A 13016-nucleotide genomic window follows, 5' to 3' on the forward strand; every position below is an offset into this window, starting at 1 on the left:
GTGAAAGACAAAGTTTTTCAAGGATTGGTAGAAACTGATACTTTAATATGGCAATATTGTTCTTAGATTCTGTTCTTAGCCTTACTGCAATACCCTAGATGAGAAGGGGGAACTCCTGTCAGTTTGACAGGGATGCTACATTTCTTTTAGTGGGATCCAAGGATGAATTACTATTAGTATCTTTTTTTTTTTTTAACAGACAGGTCACACTTCTGGCTTATATTGGAGTCATAGTCTATATTCTTATAACATAATTTTTTTTTAACTGGATGTAAGACATTCCACTTATTGTTACAAACGTCTGTCCTTTTAAAATCTGAATTAAATCCTTCCAGCTTTAATACATATTTGATAAGTTTCCTATTTATGTCTTCATCCAATTCTTTGTTAAAAATGTTGAGGACAGAGTCTTCTGGCAAACTTCTAGAGATCTTTTTATCAGGTTGATTTGAATGTTAATAAACTTCAACAATCAAAGAATGTTTTATTATCCAGTCTACATTCCTCCTGTTTTGTTTACAAGGACATTATGAGCTTATCTGTCAAAAGTCTCTCTGAAATCTGGATATAAGTATGCCAATAACATTTTCTTAGCCTATTTCGTAACCATACCAAATAGAAAATGAGAATTGTTTGTATTTCGGTCAGAGTTTCACTAAGAAAACAGAACCCACTTCAGTTATATCTACCAGAGAAAGCTAATGCAAGGAATAGGTTGGTTATACAGCTGATGACACATGGGGACACCGAAACAGGAGGCAGTAAGCAGCCTGGGAATTAGCACCAGCAGGAAGTCTGAGTAGAGACAGACAAAGGGGGAGTATTACCAAATGAGTATTGCTAAAGCCCAGGGGCCAGCTGTCTAACAGGAACTGGAACCATTCTGGGTCTATCTGGAGAGAGCTGGATCCACAAAGAGATATTGTCTCTTCTACCCACCCACACACTCCCTCCCTATCCTCCTTACCCACATACTTCCTGCTTCCCATCCCCTAATGTCCTAATGTCCAACTAGTGCCTCCCACTGGCTGCACTCAGCAGGAAACTAGGGGACACATGGGCTAAGGAAATACAGTCTACAAAGTCCCCTGTGATACAAGGCAGCATGCACGGCAAACAGACTGGTCTAGCACATTTCTTTTTTGCATGGGTAGGAACCAGGAATCTAACCCGGGTTTCCGGCATGGCAGGCAAGAACTCTGCCTGCCCAGCCACAGTGGCCCGCCCTGTTCTAGCACATTCGCAATGACTTATTCAAGAAAACCTCAAAATTTCCAGATTTCACCTTCTTTTCCATGAGTTCAAATATTTTGAAATAATTTTCAACAATTTACAGGAATTAACCACATTTTGAAAAAAGTTTCCCTAAACTTTTAGTGAGATTTTGTGTGTTTATGTGTGAAGGCAAAGAGAGAAGGACAATCACCCTTTGCGCCTTATTCCATTTTAGTATCTATTTCCATGTATTATCCTTGAATTTTTTGAAAGTCACTTTTCATTAAGTCTGGGGCATATGTTAGGAGCATTTTTATCTGTTAATATTTTAAACACTTTTGTGGGTAAAATACCTAATGGTTTTTCATCTTCACATTTTCCTGTGGATGCAGTGGCCACCTTCCTCTAAGCACTTGTTTCTTGTCCTAGGATACAAAACTCACTGAAGATAAATACTAGGGTTTTTGTTTTTGTAGTTTATCCTCCTGCCATTCAGGCAATTCCACATGAAATGAACAGAATTTGGGAGCAGCTATGGGTATAGTAACTCTAGTAAGATGCCATTGTTCTTAGTCACTGTGAGCAAATTCTATATAGAGAGGCAATTTCAAAAGGAAAGGGTTCTGAAATCAAATTGTTTAGCACACTGGCTCTGCCACTGATTAAGCCAATTTTTACTAACCTTCTCAGTGCCTTACTTTACCAATGTGGAAAATGTGGATGTTAATATTATTTACCTTAGGAGTACTGTGAGGTTCAATGAGTTGTACATAAAAAACACTTAACAATAGTGCCTTGTATATAGTGAGAAAAATGTGTTGGGTCAACCATCTCTCTAAGGCATATTCCATATACAATCATTATTAGTAGTAATATTTATATTAGTGTCATAAATAGCATGCCATGGCAGTCTAAGTGCTTTGCTCTAATTATTCATCTATAGTTGTATGATTCTACAATTGGAAAAAATATATATACAACAATATTAGAGTCAGGAAGATCTCAAGTCAGTTTTCTGTCAAGAAGCCACACGGAATCATACAATTAACCTCAGTTCTACTTTTGGGTTCAAGTATATGTACTTACATCTACCTTTGGCACATATATCAACATTTTGGTGGGAATTATAAATAACCATACAAACTCTATATATGTAAGGATGTGCACATAGATAAGCACACAGGAGACATGTAAGAACATAAATTACTGTGAACTCAAGTGAATACAACTTCATTGTGGGAAATGCAGAATTAACATCTGCTATTAATTCAGTCAAGTTACCCTGAATAGAGGGTTGGTTGTTAATCAGGCCTTGAAACAGTTTATGCCTTGGTAAATGACAATTTCTTTTTCTATTATTATTTTAAGTTGAAAATAACCTTATTAGAGAAGGAGAATGCAAAATCATTTGCAGTACACCTTCTCGACAGAATTCCCATGCCTATGTTCAAAGAAGTTAAAATAATGTTTTAAATCAAATGCTGGGCATAAATATCAGTACCTACAGTCTATTCTCTTAGATGCTACTCTATTTTGTTTGTAACTGTTGTAAATTTATCTTAATTTAAAAACTCATGTATTCACCTACAAACTCAAGGAGTATAAAGAGTATCTTGCTCTCCTTTGTATTCTCCTTCGTGACTCTCACAGTACCTTTCTAAAAGAAGGTATTCAATAAATCATGTTAAATCCAATGATTCATGAGGTCTGAGGTAATTTGATGAGTGTAAAATGCATTCTGATTCATACCAGGAGTGAATTACTTTAGGAGTGTATAAAAACAATGCTAATTATGACCAACAGTCACACTGTCCTTAGCTAGGCCTCCCAAGAACACTAGTGATAATTATTCACCCTGTATTTTAATTTTACCTCTGCCAAGTGAAATCACATTGAGGTTTCTCACTATTTTGACAGTGATGTGTTGAAAGGACTGTAACTCATTCCCAAAAGAAAATTAAAGAATAAAGGAGTATGTTGATACTGAAAGCCCAAGGATGAATATGTTGGACAGATGTATGAAAGTTATTCTCTTCAAAATGAATATAAAGAAAACACTTGGGAACATGGCGGCCACAAAAATGTTGAAGGCGTAAAATGGGCTATTTTTTTATGTTCTTGGTTCAGGGCTGATGCCATTTTCAGTTCAGGTAAGACTGTACCTGAGGTTCAGGGATTTTATGGGGACTCACATTAACAGACGTAATAAACCTGTGCTACTTCAAGCTTTTATATTTTTGAATCGAAGGCACTTTAAAATGTATCCCTTTTGACAAATGTTCAGATGTTGATTCATTTCTCTAATGTGTTTTGCTTTAAAAGACTTACTGAAATGATGAGTAAAAAATATTAAATCATGTGTACCAGGTAAAAATACCAGATAAGTATAAACCATTTAGATGGTACTAAGAAATAGGTAAGCAGTTCCAAAATGTGCCATACATTATTTCTCTCAACTATACTTTGTTTTCCATTGTCCGTGATAAAGGAACAGCTACATTAAAAACAAAGAATGAAAACAGACCCAATAACACTAATCAAGAAGTTTTAATTTCAAAATTTCTTCTTTTTACTACAAAACAAATGTTTTTGTAGCCAAGGTATATTTACAATAATTTCATACTGGCTTATCCTCTGCCAAAAACAGTGCAGCCATAACCTTAGAATGGCATTTAGCAGTGTTTTCCAACATGCACATTTCTACCATAATTAAATAAAACCAGAATGCTTTTGCCATAAAAATAACATGCTGGCTGACAGTCTCTGAGAATAAAGAATTGTATCATTGTTAAGAAAATTTGTTTCTCTTTATCATAAAATATAACTGGTCAAAGAATAGCAGTCTAAGCTTTTCTCAACACTAAAATCTGCATGTATTAAAAAGTTTTCTATTTGGTTTACTCAAAGAATTGTGCGAGGTGAAATGGTGATTTAAGATGCTTCTCTTTACTTGTTATTGCTGTTCTGGAAGAGTCAGTGTGAGGTGGGGGTATCCTTTGCTGCATAAGGCTATCTGCTAATGTGTTCCAAAAAAGATGTTAAAGGCAGTCATATGTTATACATATTTTTGGAATAACTAAACTGGTACAACTGGGAATGAGATGAAAAGCTTTAGAATCGAGTTCTCAAAAAAAAAAAAAAAAAAGATTCACAATACCAAATAAGAAAGATAAGAAAAGAAACACACTACTTTCAAATAAAAGGCCCTGTTAAATGCATTTTAAGTATCATTCTTCAGGAGGAGGAACTGAGGTGAGATCTGCAGGTTGGTGTCTTGAGGGGACAATGCACATGTGGACACAATAAGAAACAACAGAGTCCTAACTCAATCAAATGTCACTGACAATTGGAAGTGGGAGGGAATGCTAATGTGACTGGAGGGATCACAACCAAGTAAAATCATTTATGGGATTCCTACTCTTCAATTTGGTTGTATACTTTCTGAAATTTTATCATAACTCAGCTTTTCTTAAAATCAGTCATAACTTTTCATAAAATTGTATTTGTACAGATACTAGAGTAAATTCATCCTTATCTATGTGTTTGATTTTAATTTTAAGTGGTTTTTGCATGTAAGAATATGAGAAAAACTACTGAGTTGAGGCTCTGAAAATGTCTCCTTCCTTTTTTAGTACTTAGGGTTAGTAACTTTTCAATTACCCTTGGATCCACCAGGTTATAATCCTGCTTTTTTATATTTGGTAACTGTAACTGGAGAAATCTAGCTTCTTTTTTCTTCAAGTCCATCTTAACAAGTAATCAGTTTCACAATTTGAGATTAAGAAGAAAAGTACACCATAGACAAGGGGTACCAAAGACCAAAGCCAGCAATCTTATGGTGATGGTCTATCACTTTTTCTCTGTGCTCAGAGGAGTGTGTGTCTCTGCTTTCTGAACAAAACTATCTGACTAGCTAGCAATTTCCTCCCTTAGTATTAGATATTCTCAATTATCCCTTCCCCTTTAGCATCTTGGATCTCTTCTCCTAGCAAGCCTTCCCCTTTGTTGAGAAAGGTCCAGGCTCCCTGAAGCAGGGCTCCAAGGTCACCGTCAGGGCCCTTTTGCAGTCATCTCTGACTCTTTTTCTTTGCCTCTCACAATGACTCAATCACCAAATCCTACTGAATCCCCCCCTAACCTACCTGGTATTTGTGTTTGCCTCCATTCCCACAGCCAGGAGCCTCAATTCTGGTTCTTATTTTTGTGTACGTGGTCTCCAAGAGGATTTCTACCTCACTCCACACACAGCTGCCAAATGGTTCTCTCAAAGTGCTCTTCTCAGGACTGCATACCCTCCCCAAACTTCAATGGCTTCTTATTACTTTCAAGTACAAATTTCTTTGCTTTGCACCGAACATTTTCCAAATTCTGATTAGCTACACTACCCCATCTTCCACCAATCTGATAGCACAGTTCTCTACTCCTGCAAGCCTGATTTACTTGTTGCCATCTGAATATCTCACATTTGTTTGCTTTTATCTTTCCACTTTATCTCCCCTATCTCTCCATTTAATTACGCTGAAATGATAACCTACACTGCCTATGGGTGGTTAGATATAAAAGAGAGGAAGTGGGCCAAGTATAAGTGGATGATGTCAATGAATGCTGGGGTTAGGGCTTTTTAGGGAAATAGAAGGCTGTGGCATTTGGAGAGCAAGTGCCTCTCTAAAGAGGCAGCCACTAATCAGCTCTGGCCCATTGTTCTCATGACCACGTATCTTTAAATCCTCTAAATTTTCAAGAGAAGTCAGAAACCTCTGATTTTTTTTTTTTAATGTGGTTTAAAACTATTCATCACTGATTCAAAATTAAAATATGGTACAGGTCAACCAAATGTGGGCCAAAGCAAGCTTCTATGCAAGTTGAATATGGCTAAAAAGCCATTAGTTTCAAACTCTGTTCCTAAACTATTCTTCGTCAAGAATCATTTTCATGCTCTCTCCCAATGCTTGGACCCCAGAACACTCTTGTTAGTATTATTGCTCCCTTTCCTGGTTTAACACACTTATTTTATGTCACTTATCAAGTGGAAATTCATCATTTCGTCACATACTTTCCTGTGAAATTGTTTGTATTAATCTCTTATTCCTAACTTTTTCAAAACTTTTCTTTCTGTGGCTAGAGAATAAGCTCTTTGAGAACAAATTATGGTTGCATATCATAATCTCCTATAACCTTTACAATATCTTCCAAAGTACATTAATTTACACACAGGTATATTATTCACGAGTATAAGGTGTATCTTAGCAGTTTCAAAAGTACAGACATGCTTAAAAAAGAAAATATCAGCTCCATTTCTTTGATAGCACCCTTGAATAACATGCCATCTGATTCAGTAATACATATGTGTAGAGATAAAGCGTCTTCCACAGATACTTCCATAATAAGTAAACTCCATAACAAACAATTTTCAGTCTTTTAATTCCTCTAAAACAAGGCAACAGAATAGTTCAGTGTTTAATAGCACAGGTTCTGGAGATAGACTGCCTGGGTTCCTACCTTGGCTCACTTAGTGTCCATGTGACTTTAGCAAGTCACACAACCTTTAAATGCTTCTTTTGTAATCTATAAAAGAGGAATGATAACAATGCCTACCCCTGAGGACAGGTGTGAGGATTAAATGGTTGCATACATACAGAGTACTTAAAACAGGACACAGTAAGTAGTTATTCAATCAATGTTAGTCATTTTCATCTTAAGTTAGATAATAAAACTTACTTGCAGGTAAAATCTGCTACTAAAGTTTTTAAAGAACAATAAGATCATTTGAGAAAAATGAACAGTGAAACAAAGTAACATTCTGAGGCTTATGTTCCAGCCTAGAAGCACTCCAAAACACCAACACTGTTATCAAAGGTGAAAAGTTCCTCTATCACTGATCTTGCAAGAAGTCTTAAAGGTTATAATGTCATACTAAACATATGTGTACATACACAAAAAAGTAGCTTCAGCAGCATCACTGCTAACATAAATGAATAGTCTGTGCTACTACCAGAGATCTTAAAGGGTTTAATTTTCTTTGCAGGAACATATAGATAAAGGTGCCTCTGACCTTCTTCAGAAGGTCCTGCAACTATAGCAACTATAATACACAATGATCTCCAGAGGAATGTTTTGCTGTTCTTTTTATGACATATCCTAATTAACTTCAAAATGAGAGGAAACGCTATATTATAGTACCTGTGTAACTCAACTGATTAACTGAATAGTATGAACTTCAATGAGGTAACATAAAGCATCATAATTTTTTCAATTCCCCAATCCTATGCCAAATCTCCCTTCCTGGCTGGATAGTAGGTCCCTTAAAAATACCTGGAATAGATCCCAGAATTTACAGGCCATTTTCAGCTATTAAAATCCACCCAGTTTAAAATGCCAATCAAATGCCTGAAGCGGGGCTTCCCCTTATTCCCTAGGGCAGATCCTGGTTCCAGGGACCAGGAAAGTGGGGTGGGGTCCAAAACATTGCCAAAACTAAAGAGGACCGGATGATCTGAGTTTCTGTACCCTGACACCAACTTCTTCCAACTTGTCTTTTCAGGTGGATACACTGCACAGCAATAAATATATGCCTAAAATATTTTTGCTTCTTGCAAAGGAGAAGATATTTCTTGTAACCAACTTCAAATTTTGGGAAGACCTACTCCTTCACTCTTCCTCCCACTTCAGTTCCCTGGTGATGTTTAGTTCTGGGCTGGTCTATGACCTTTCTTTCACAAGTCCTAAAGCCTCTGGTATTAAGGGATAGAAACGGGAATGGTGGAGACAAAACTAACTGACCACGGATATGCCTTTATTTCTTCATTTGTTGTTAACTCTGTATAAGGCTCAACGACCTTCTCAGGGGATGCCAAGGGCAGAGTAAATATTCAAAATATTTAACAGGCATGAGTGCCAACCAAACAGAAGGGACATGGCCTCAGGGTTGGAACACAGTCCTGCAGGTCCTGTGCTGTGCCCTCCAGCTGCTGGAAGGGTCAGGGGAGCTTAGGGATGCAAAGCACCAGGGGGGTTGAGTCATAGACTTTTTACTAATACCAGGAAGTATTTTTGTATTTTAGAACCAAGACTGCTGTACTGGTACAAACCAACTGAAAATCACTCCTGCATGTGGCAGGTCTTCAGAGAATCCTGAGTGAAGGCCTTCCCACTGCATACTTCCTTGATGTCAGACACTGTCCCCAAACTGCCTCTGCCAACCCTTCCTTATCCCAGCTCCCCTGACTATTTATTCCACGGTTTTTTGTTCTTGATTACTTTTGGCTGATCAAGCTGAACTAATTTTTTTTTTTTTTTTTTTTTTTTTTTTTTTTTTTTTTTTGGCATGGGCAGGCACTGGAAATTGAACCCAGGTTTCTGGCATGGCAGATGAGAACCCTGGCTGCTGAGCCACTGTGGCTCGCCCTGAACTACTTTTTATTTGTCCACTTGATCCCTGGGAAACCCACGTCCTTACTATGCTAAAACTGCAACTATAGGCCATTTTAAGTCTTTCCCTGTTGCCAACTTTCTATAATTCTCTTTCAGCTTGGTCAGGTAGGGTACAAAATAAATTTATGTCTTGAAAAATATTTGCTTCTCACCAAAGAATGAGAAGATACGACTTGCACGCACCACCCCAATCTTTAACAACTGTTCCCTTGGAGCTGTCTTTACTTAGCTTGACAGGGCTCAAGAGTGAAAAATGGAAAACATTACCCTATTTTTTCCCATAAGATAGGGATTATTTTGGCTTAGCCTATGATATCCCCTTCTCCCACTCATGACCTAGGGGTGGGAGTGAGAGAACTTTATAAATCCCCAAAGAAGGGTCCGGCCCAAATTGAAGGTGGATTCATGGTGGCTCTCCCTTTAAACTGTGTGAATTTAGAACTATCTCAGCAGATCTGATACAACAGTGCTAATTTTGAGCAAAAGGAAAAAAATCCTCTTCAATATCTTGTTCTATTTATTTACTTAAAGAGGCATCAGAAATAACTGAATACCATATTTTTTTAAAGGAAAAATGAACATCAAATATACATGGCATGAAAAATTGTGAAACATTTCTGGTGGTGATTATTAGGAGTTGCTGATTAATCTATTGTACACATACATATTTATGTTTAATTAGAAACTTGGAAGGTTTCAAGACGTTACTCTACACGTATTCTACTAGCATTATAGCATTATTTCATGTGGTACAAATAAGAATGTATGAAGTTTTTTTTTTTCTAACTTGTTTTTTAGAGACTGTCTCATCAAAAGCATGCATTTTTACTTGAATATTATAAGAAACCAAGTTTGAGAATAAGCTGCTTTACTATAATTGGAATAGGCTTATTTCAGTCATTTTACCCCTCTAAATTATGATAACAGCACTCAAACATCTGTTAAAGCATAGCATCTGTTTCGTATTTGGGATACGTCCCTTACAAATTAGAAGACAGTTCTTTTTTAATGAGTTCTGATTTAATAGGGAATATTCTTCATGACTGTTATAACAGAGAAAGAAAATGAGAAGACAAATTCATCTCTTTAGCACCCCCACACAGCACAAAGTACCTCAAAGGTTTGTAAATTTTTAACACAAAACACACAAAAAATTATACAAGCAAGAAAAAGCAGAAGGCTTTCATATTATTCAAGAAAAATAGCCACTTCTATCTACTACTCATAGTCTCTCTGGGTACTAAGACTTGTTTACAACTTTCCCTCCAAAGGCATTCCTTTTTCCTGAACTTTTTACTGTTGCAGTTGTATGTGAATTAGTACTTCGCCACTGATTCACCCAGTTCCTTTCAAAACTATTCCCTGCTCTCTTCATCAGGTTTTCTTAGAGTTTTCCACCATTTGTAGCTCTCTAATTGGATCTAAATTAGTCTTATGTAAGATCATGTTCTACTCTTAATAAACTTTATTATTTCAGGCCTTTGAAGTTATCAGATATTTAAAACTCCTAAACTTTATGATATAAGCTACCATAAAATTTAGGAAACAGTAAATCTATTTTTACAGTTCAATAAACTAAAATATTTGAGAAGGAATCCTATCACTCATAAAAGAACTCAGAGGAACTCATTAGAAGGTAGACAGAAAATGGGAGAAAAAGAAAGAAAAGGTTTAATATAAGAGACATGATCATCCATTTGGTACTTCCTAATTTATTGTACCAAAAGAGAAAATTTCCACTATAATGCCCCGGTGCTAAAGACATTTCTTCTACATGTTCCTTGAGGCAGAGTGGTCATAGCTTAGATGAGAAAGGAATAGCTTATGCCCACTCTAGCAACAACATGCTCTAGCATCCTCCTTTCACAATTCATTCTCCCACCACATAAGAGAGCTCAGTCTCTCACAAGCTTTTCATGAAAGCAAAAGGAATGGTAATATTTTAAACTCATGTCACATCAAACATACAACCCATAGGTCTGATAAAAACAGATTTTAGAACACGTCATAAGAGATGTTGACCAAAAAGACAAAACTTAAAATATCAACCACCTGACTTAAAAGTAGCACTTTCTAAGGATTTACAGATGCTATTAAGAGAATCAGAAGAGGAGAAAATGACCTAGTTCATTCCTCTGTGTTTGGGCTGGACTTATTTAACCACTCTGTGAGACAAAATTGATTTTGTTTTTAAATATTACTGTGAAACAAATTTTGCAATTCCCATATGTAATTTCTTTCAATGCTTAATGACTTCTAGTAGCAAAAATCCTTTTTCCTAAATTAAAGGTTAACTCTCTCAATGCTGAAAACTGGATATTATGTGCTTATGGTCAAAGTGACATGGTACGATTTAAGGAACACTTATGGGTTAATTTTCTTTTGTGATTTCCCCCCCAAATCTTATAGCAATATATTCGTAGAAACTTGCCTCTGCTAGTTGAAAGAGCGCAGACTTTCCACAGCGTTTTACAGGTTCAGTACCACACAACTGAGAAGTGTTTGAAGAAATCTGTATTGAAAACAATCCACAAAAAAAGAATATTAACTGTGAAGAATCTTTGCTTCCTGTTAATACACATTCAAGAACTTTCCTTAGTTTAAGGGAATATCACTGCTCCCAGGCACCAAATAACTTCATAGCTATGCGTCATGCTTGGGATCATCATTTTGAGAACCATTTTTAGTAACAAAAAATAAAAATAAAAAATGAAAAACCAAAAAAACATACCATGTGGTTGTTTAATGAAAAGTTGCATTCTCCAGGCTGCAAATTTAATGCTTATAACCTTAAAATGAGATATGTATTTCCATTTCTATTTATCAACGCATCAACTGGTCAAATACAAAAGAGATATAGAATTACTTTACAGTTAAAAGTAATTCTTTGTTTTTAATGAAAGATATTCAAGATCTTTGTGGAAAGGTAGCATTAAGTCAGTCAACAAAGTTTTTCTGAAAAGCTAAAATGTATTTGGCTAGGCAACATGGTAGGAGTTTGGAAAGCTGAGAGTTTTATATAAAATACTGACTCTGGCTTTAGAGTATGCTTTAAAGTACATGCAATGTTGAACATTCACAACCATCGATTAAAGTAAGTGGCACAATTAAGGTCCTACATCAACACATATGCAACACTACAATGAATGAATATTCTGACAAAATGGCCTAACAGTGGCTGGGCATTGATAATGAGCAGTACTTCCTTTTTCTCACTTTTTATATGAAAATATCATTTTCATTTTCTAGTCTAGCGACACTCAGTAAAAAGTAGAAAAGAACATACATACAGAAAATCTTAAGGACCTTTACAAGAATTCCTCTCCTGGAGAAGTTCTGTCATCTATCATAGTAGCTAAGCAATGGTCTAAGCATTTTACATTTGTTGTGATTCTCAGTTTTTTTTTGGTTAAAGAACGAGCTGCTTTTCAGTTCAGTTTAGGAGGTTATTCTGCCTTGTGGCTATATCCTTACAGGGAGCCCAAGTTCCATAGGGGAACTGTCAGCTCCAACAGAGACTGTGCTGGCTGCTAGAGGTAGTTCTTAGTGTACCCGAGGTAAGAGGCCTTTGTGGAGAATGAGTCTCCCAAGGCAGGTGATACTTAACAAGCTACCTGAACGATGAAGAAGGGTCTAATTAAGATTAGGAGTCTCCTTCCTCCTAGGTTCTGTCAGTTTTAATATAGTCCTTTCCTATTCATCCCATTCTTTTTCTCTAGAAGATAAACCTATGGAGCTCCTTCTTCTGAAGCTTGGAACATTTTCCTCCAGCTGAATTTTCATTGATAAATGCCACTTCTACCTTTTCTAGATGAGTATAATTCAATTGTTCACCTTATCTCTAGACTAAAAGAAAACAAACACATTAATATCACTGACTCTCAGAAACTAAAGGGGATAGAGTACTAAACATAAATGCCAGTCCCTTTGATACAAGATTTATAACAGAAAGGACATGATCTCTGATGCCAGAGAGACATGGCTTCCTTATTTTTATGTGTGTGAACTTAGGCAAATAATTAAGACTTTCAGCCTCGTTTATCTCATTTTCAAAAGATAAATAATACCTGCCTTGTATTAGTATTGTGAAAATTAGATTGATGATTGTTAAAGGTTAAGTACAGTGCTGACACTGTACTAAGATCTTAATAAATGGTACAATTAATGGCACAATTATTAGTAATAATGACACGTTATTATAAACACTAATAAAAATAAACCCTTTTAGTATAATTCCAAAACTCAGTTACACATTACAATTGAATAGAATTAAAAATTGCAATGTGTGATGATCAGAGTTATTAAATTAAATAATTTATAGAACACTCAATTTGTCAAATGCAATGCAATACCTCAAAAATTACTTAAGG

General features: G+C 36.0%; 1 protein-coding gene across 14 annotated transcripts in view; it reads right to left on the reverse strand.

The window, feature by feature from the left end:
* BBX (BBX high mobility group box domain containing) overlaps positions 1-13016 on the reverse strand; it is a 285719-nt gene that overhangs the window by 40281 nt on the left and 232422 nt on the right. For all 14 annotated transcript variants that reach the window (XM_077118493.1, XM_077118480.1, XM_077118481.1 and 11 more), the window contains one exon: positions 11078-11158. In XM_077118493.1, coding sequence (XP_076974608.1) covers positions 11078-11158 — 81 coding nt within the window. The remainder of the gene's footprint in view (positions 1-11077; positions 11159-13016) is intronic.

Source organism: Tamandua tetradactyla, chromosome 10, assembly GCF_023851605.1.
Source record: "Tamandua tetradactyla isolate mTamTet1 chromosome 10, mTamTet1.pri, whole genome shotgun sequence".
Lineage (NCBI taxonomy): Eukaryota > Metazoa > Chordata > Mammalia > Pilosa > Myrmecophagidae > Tamandua > Tamandua tetradactyla.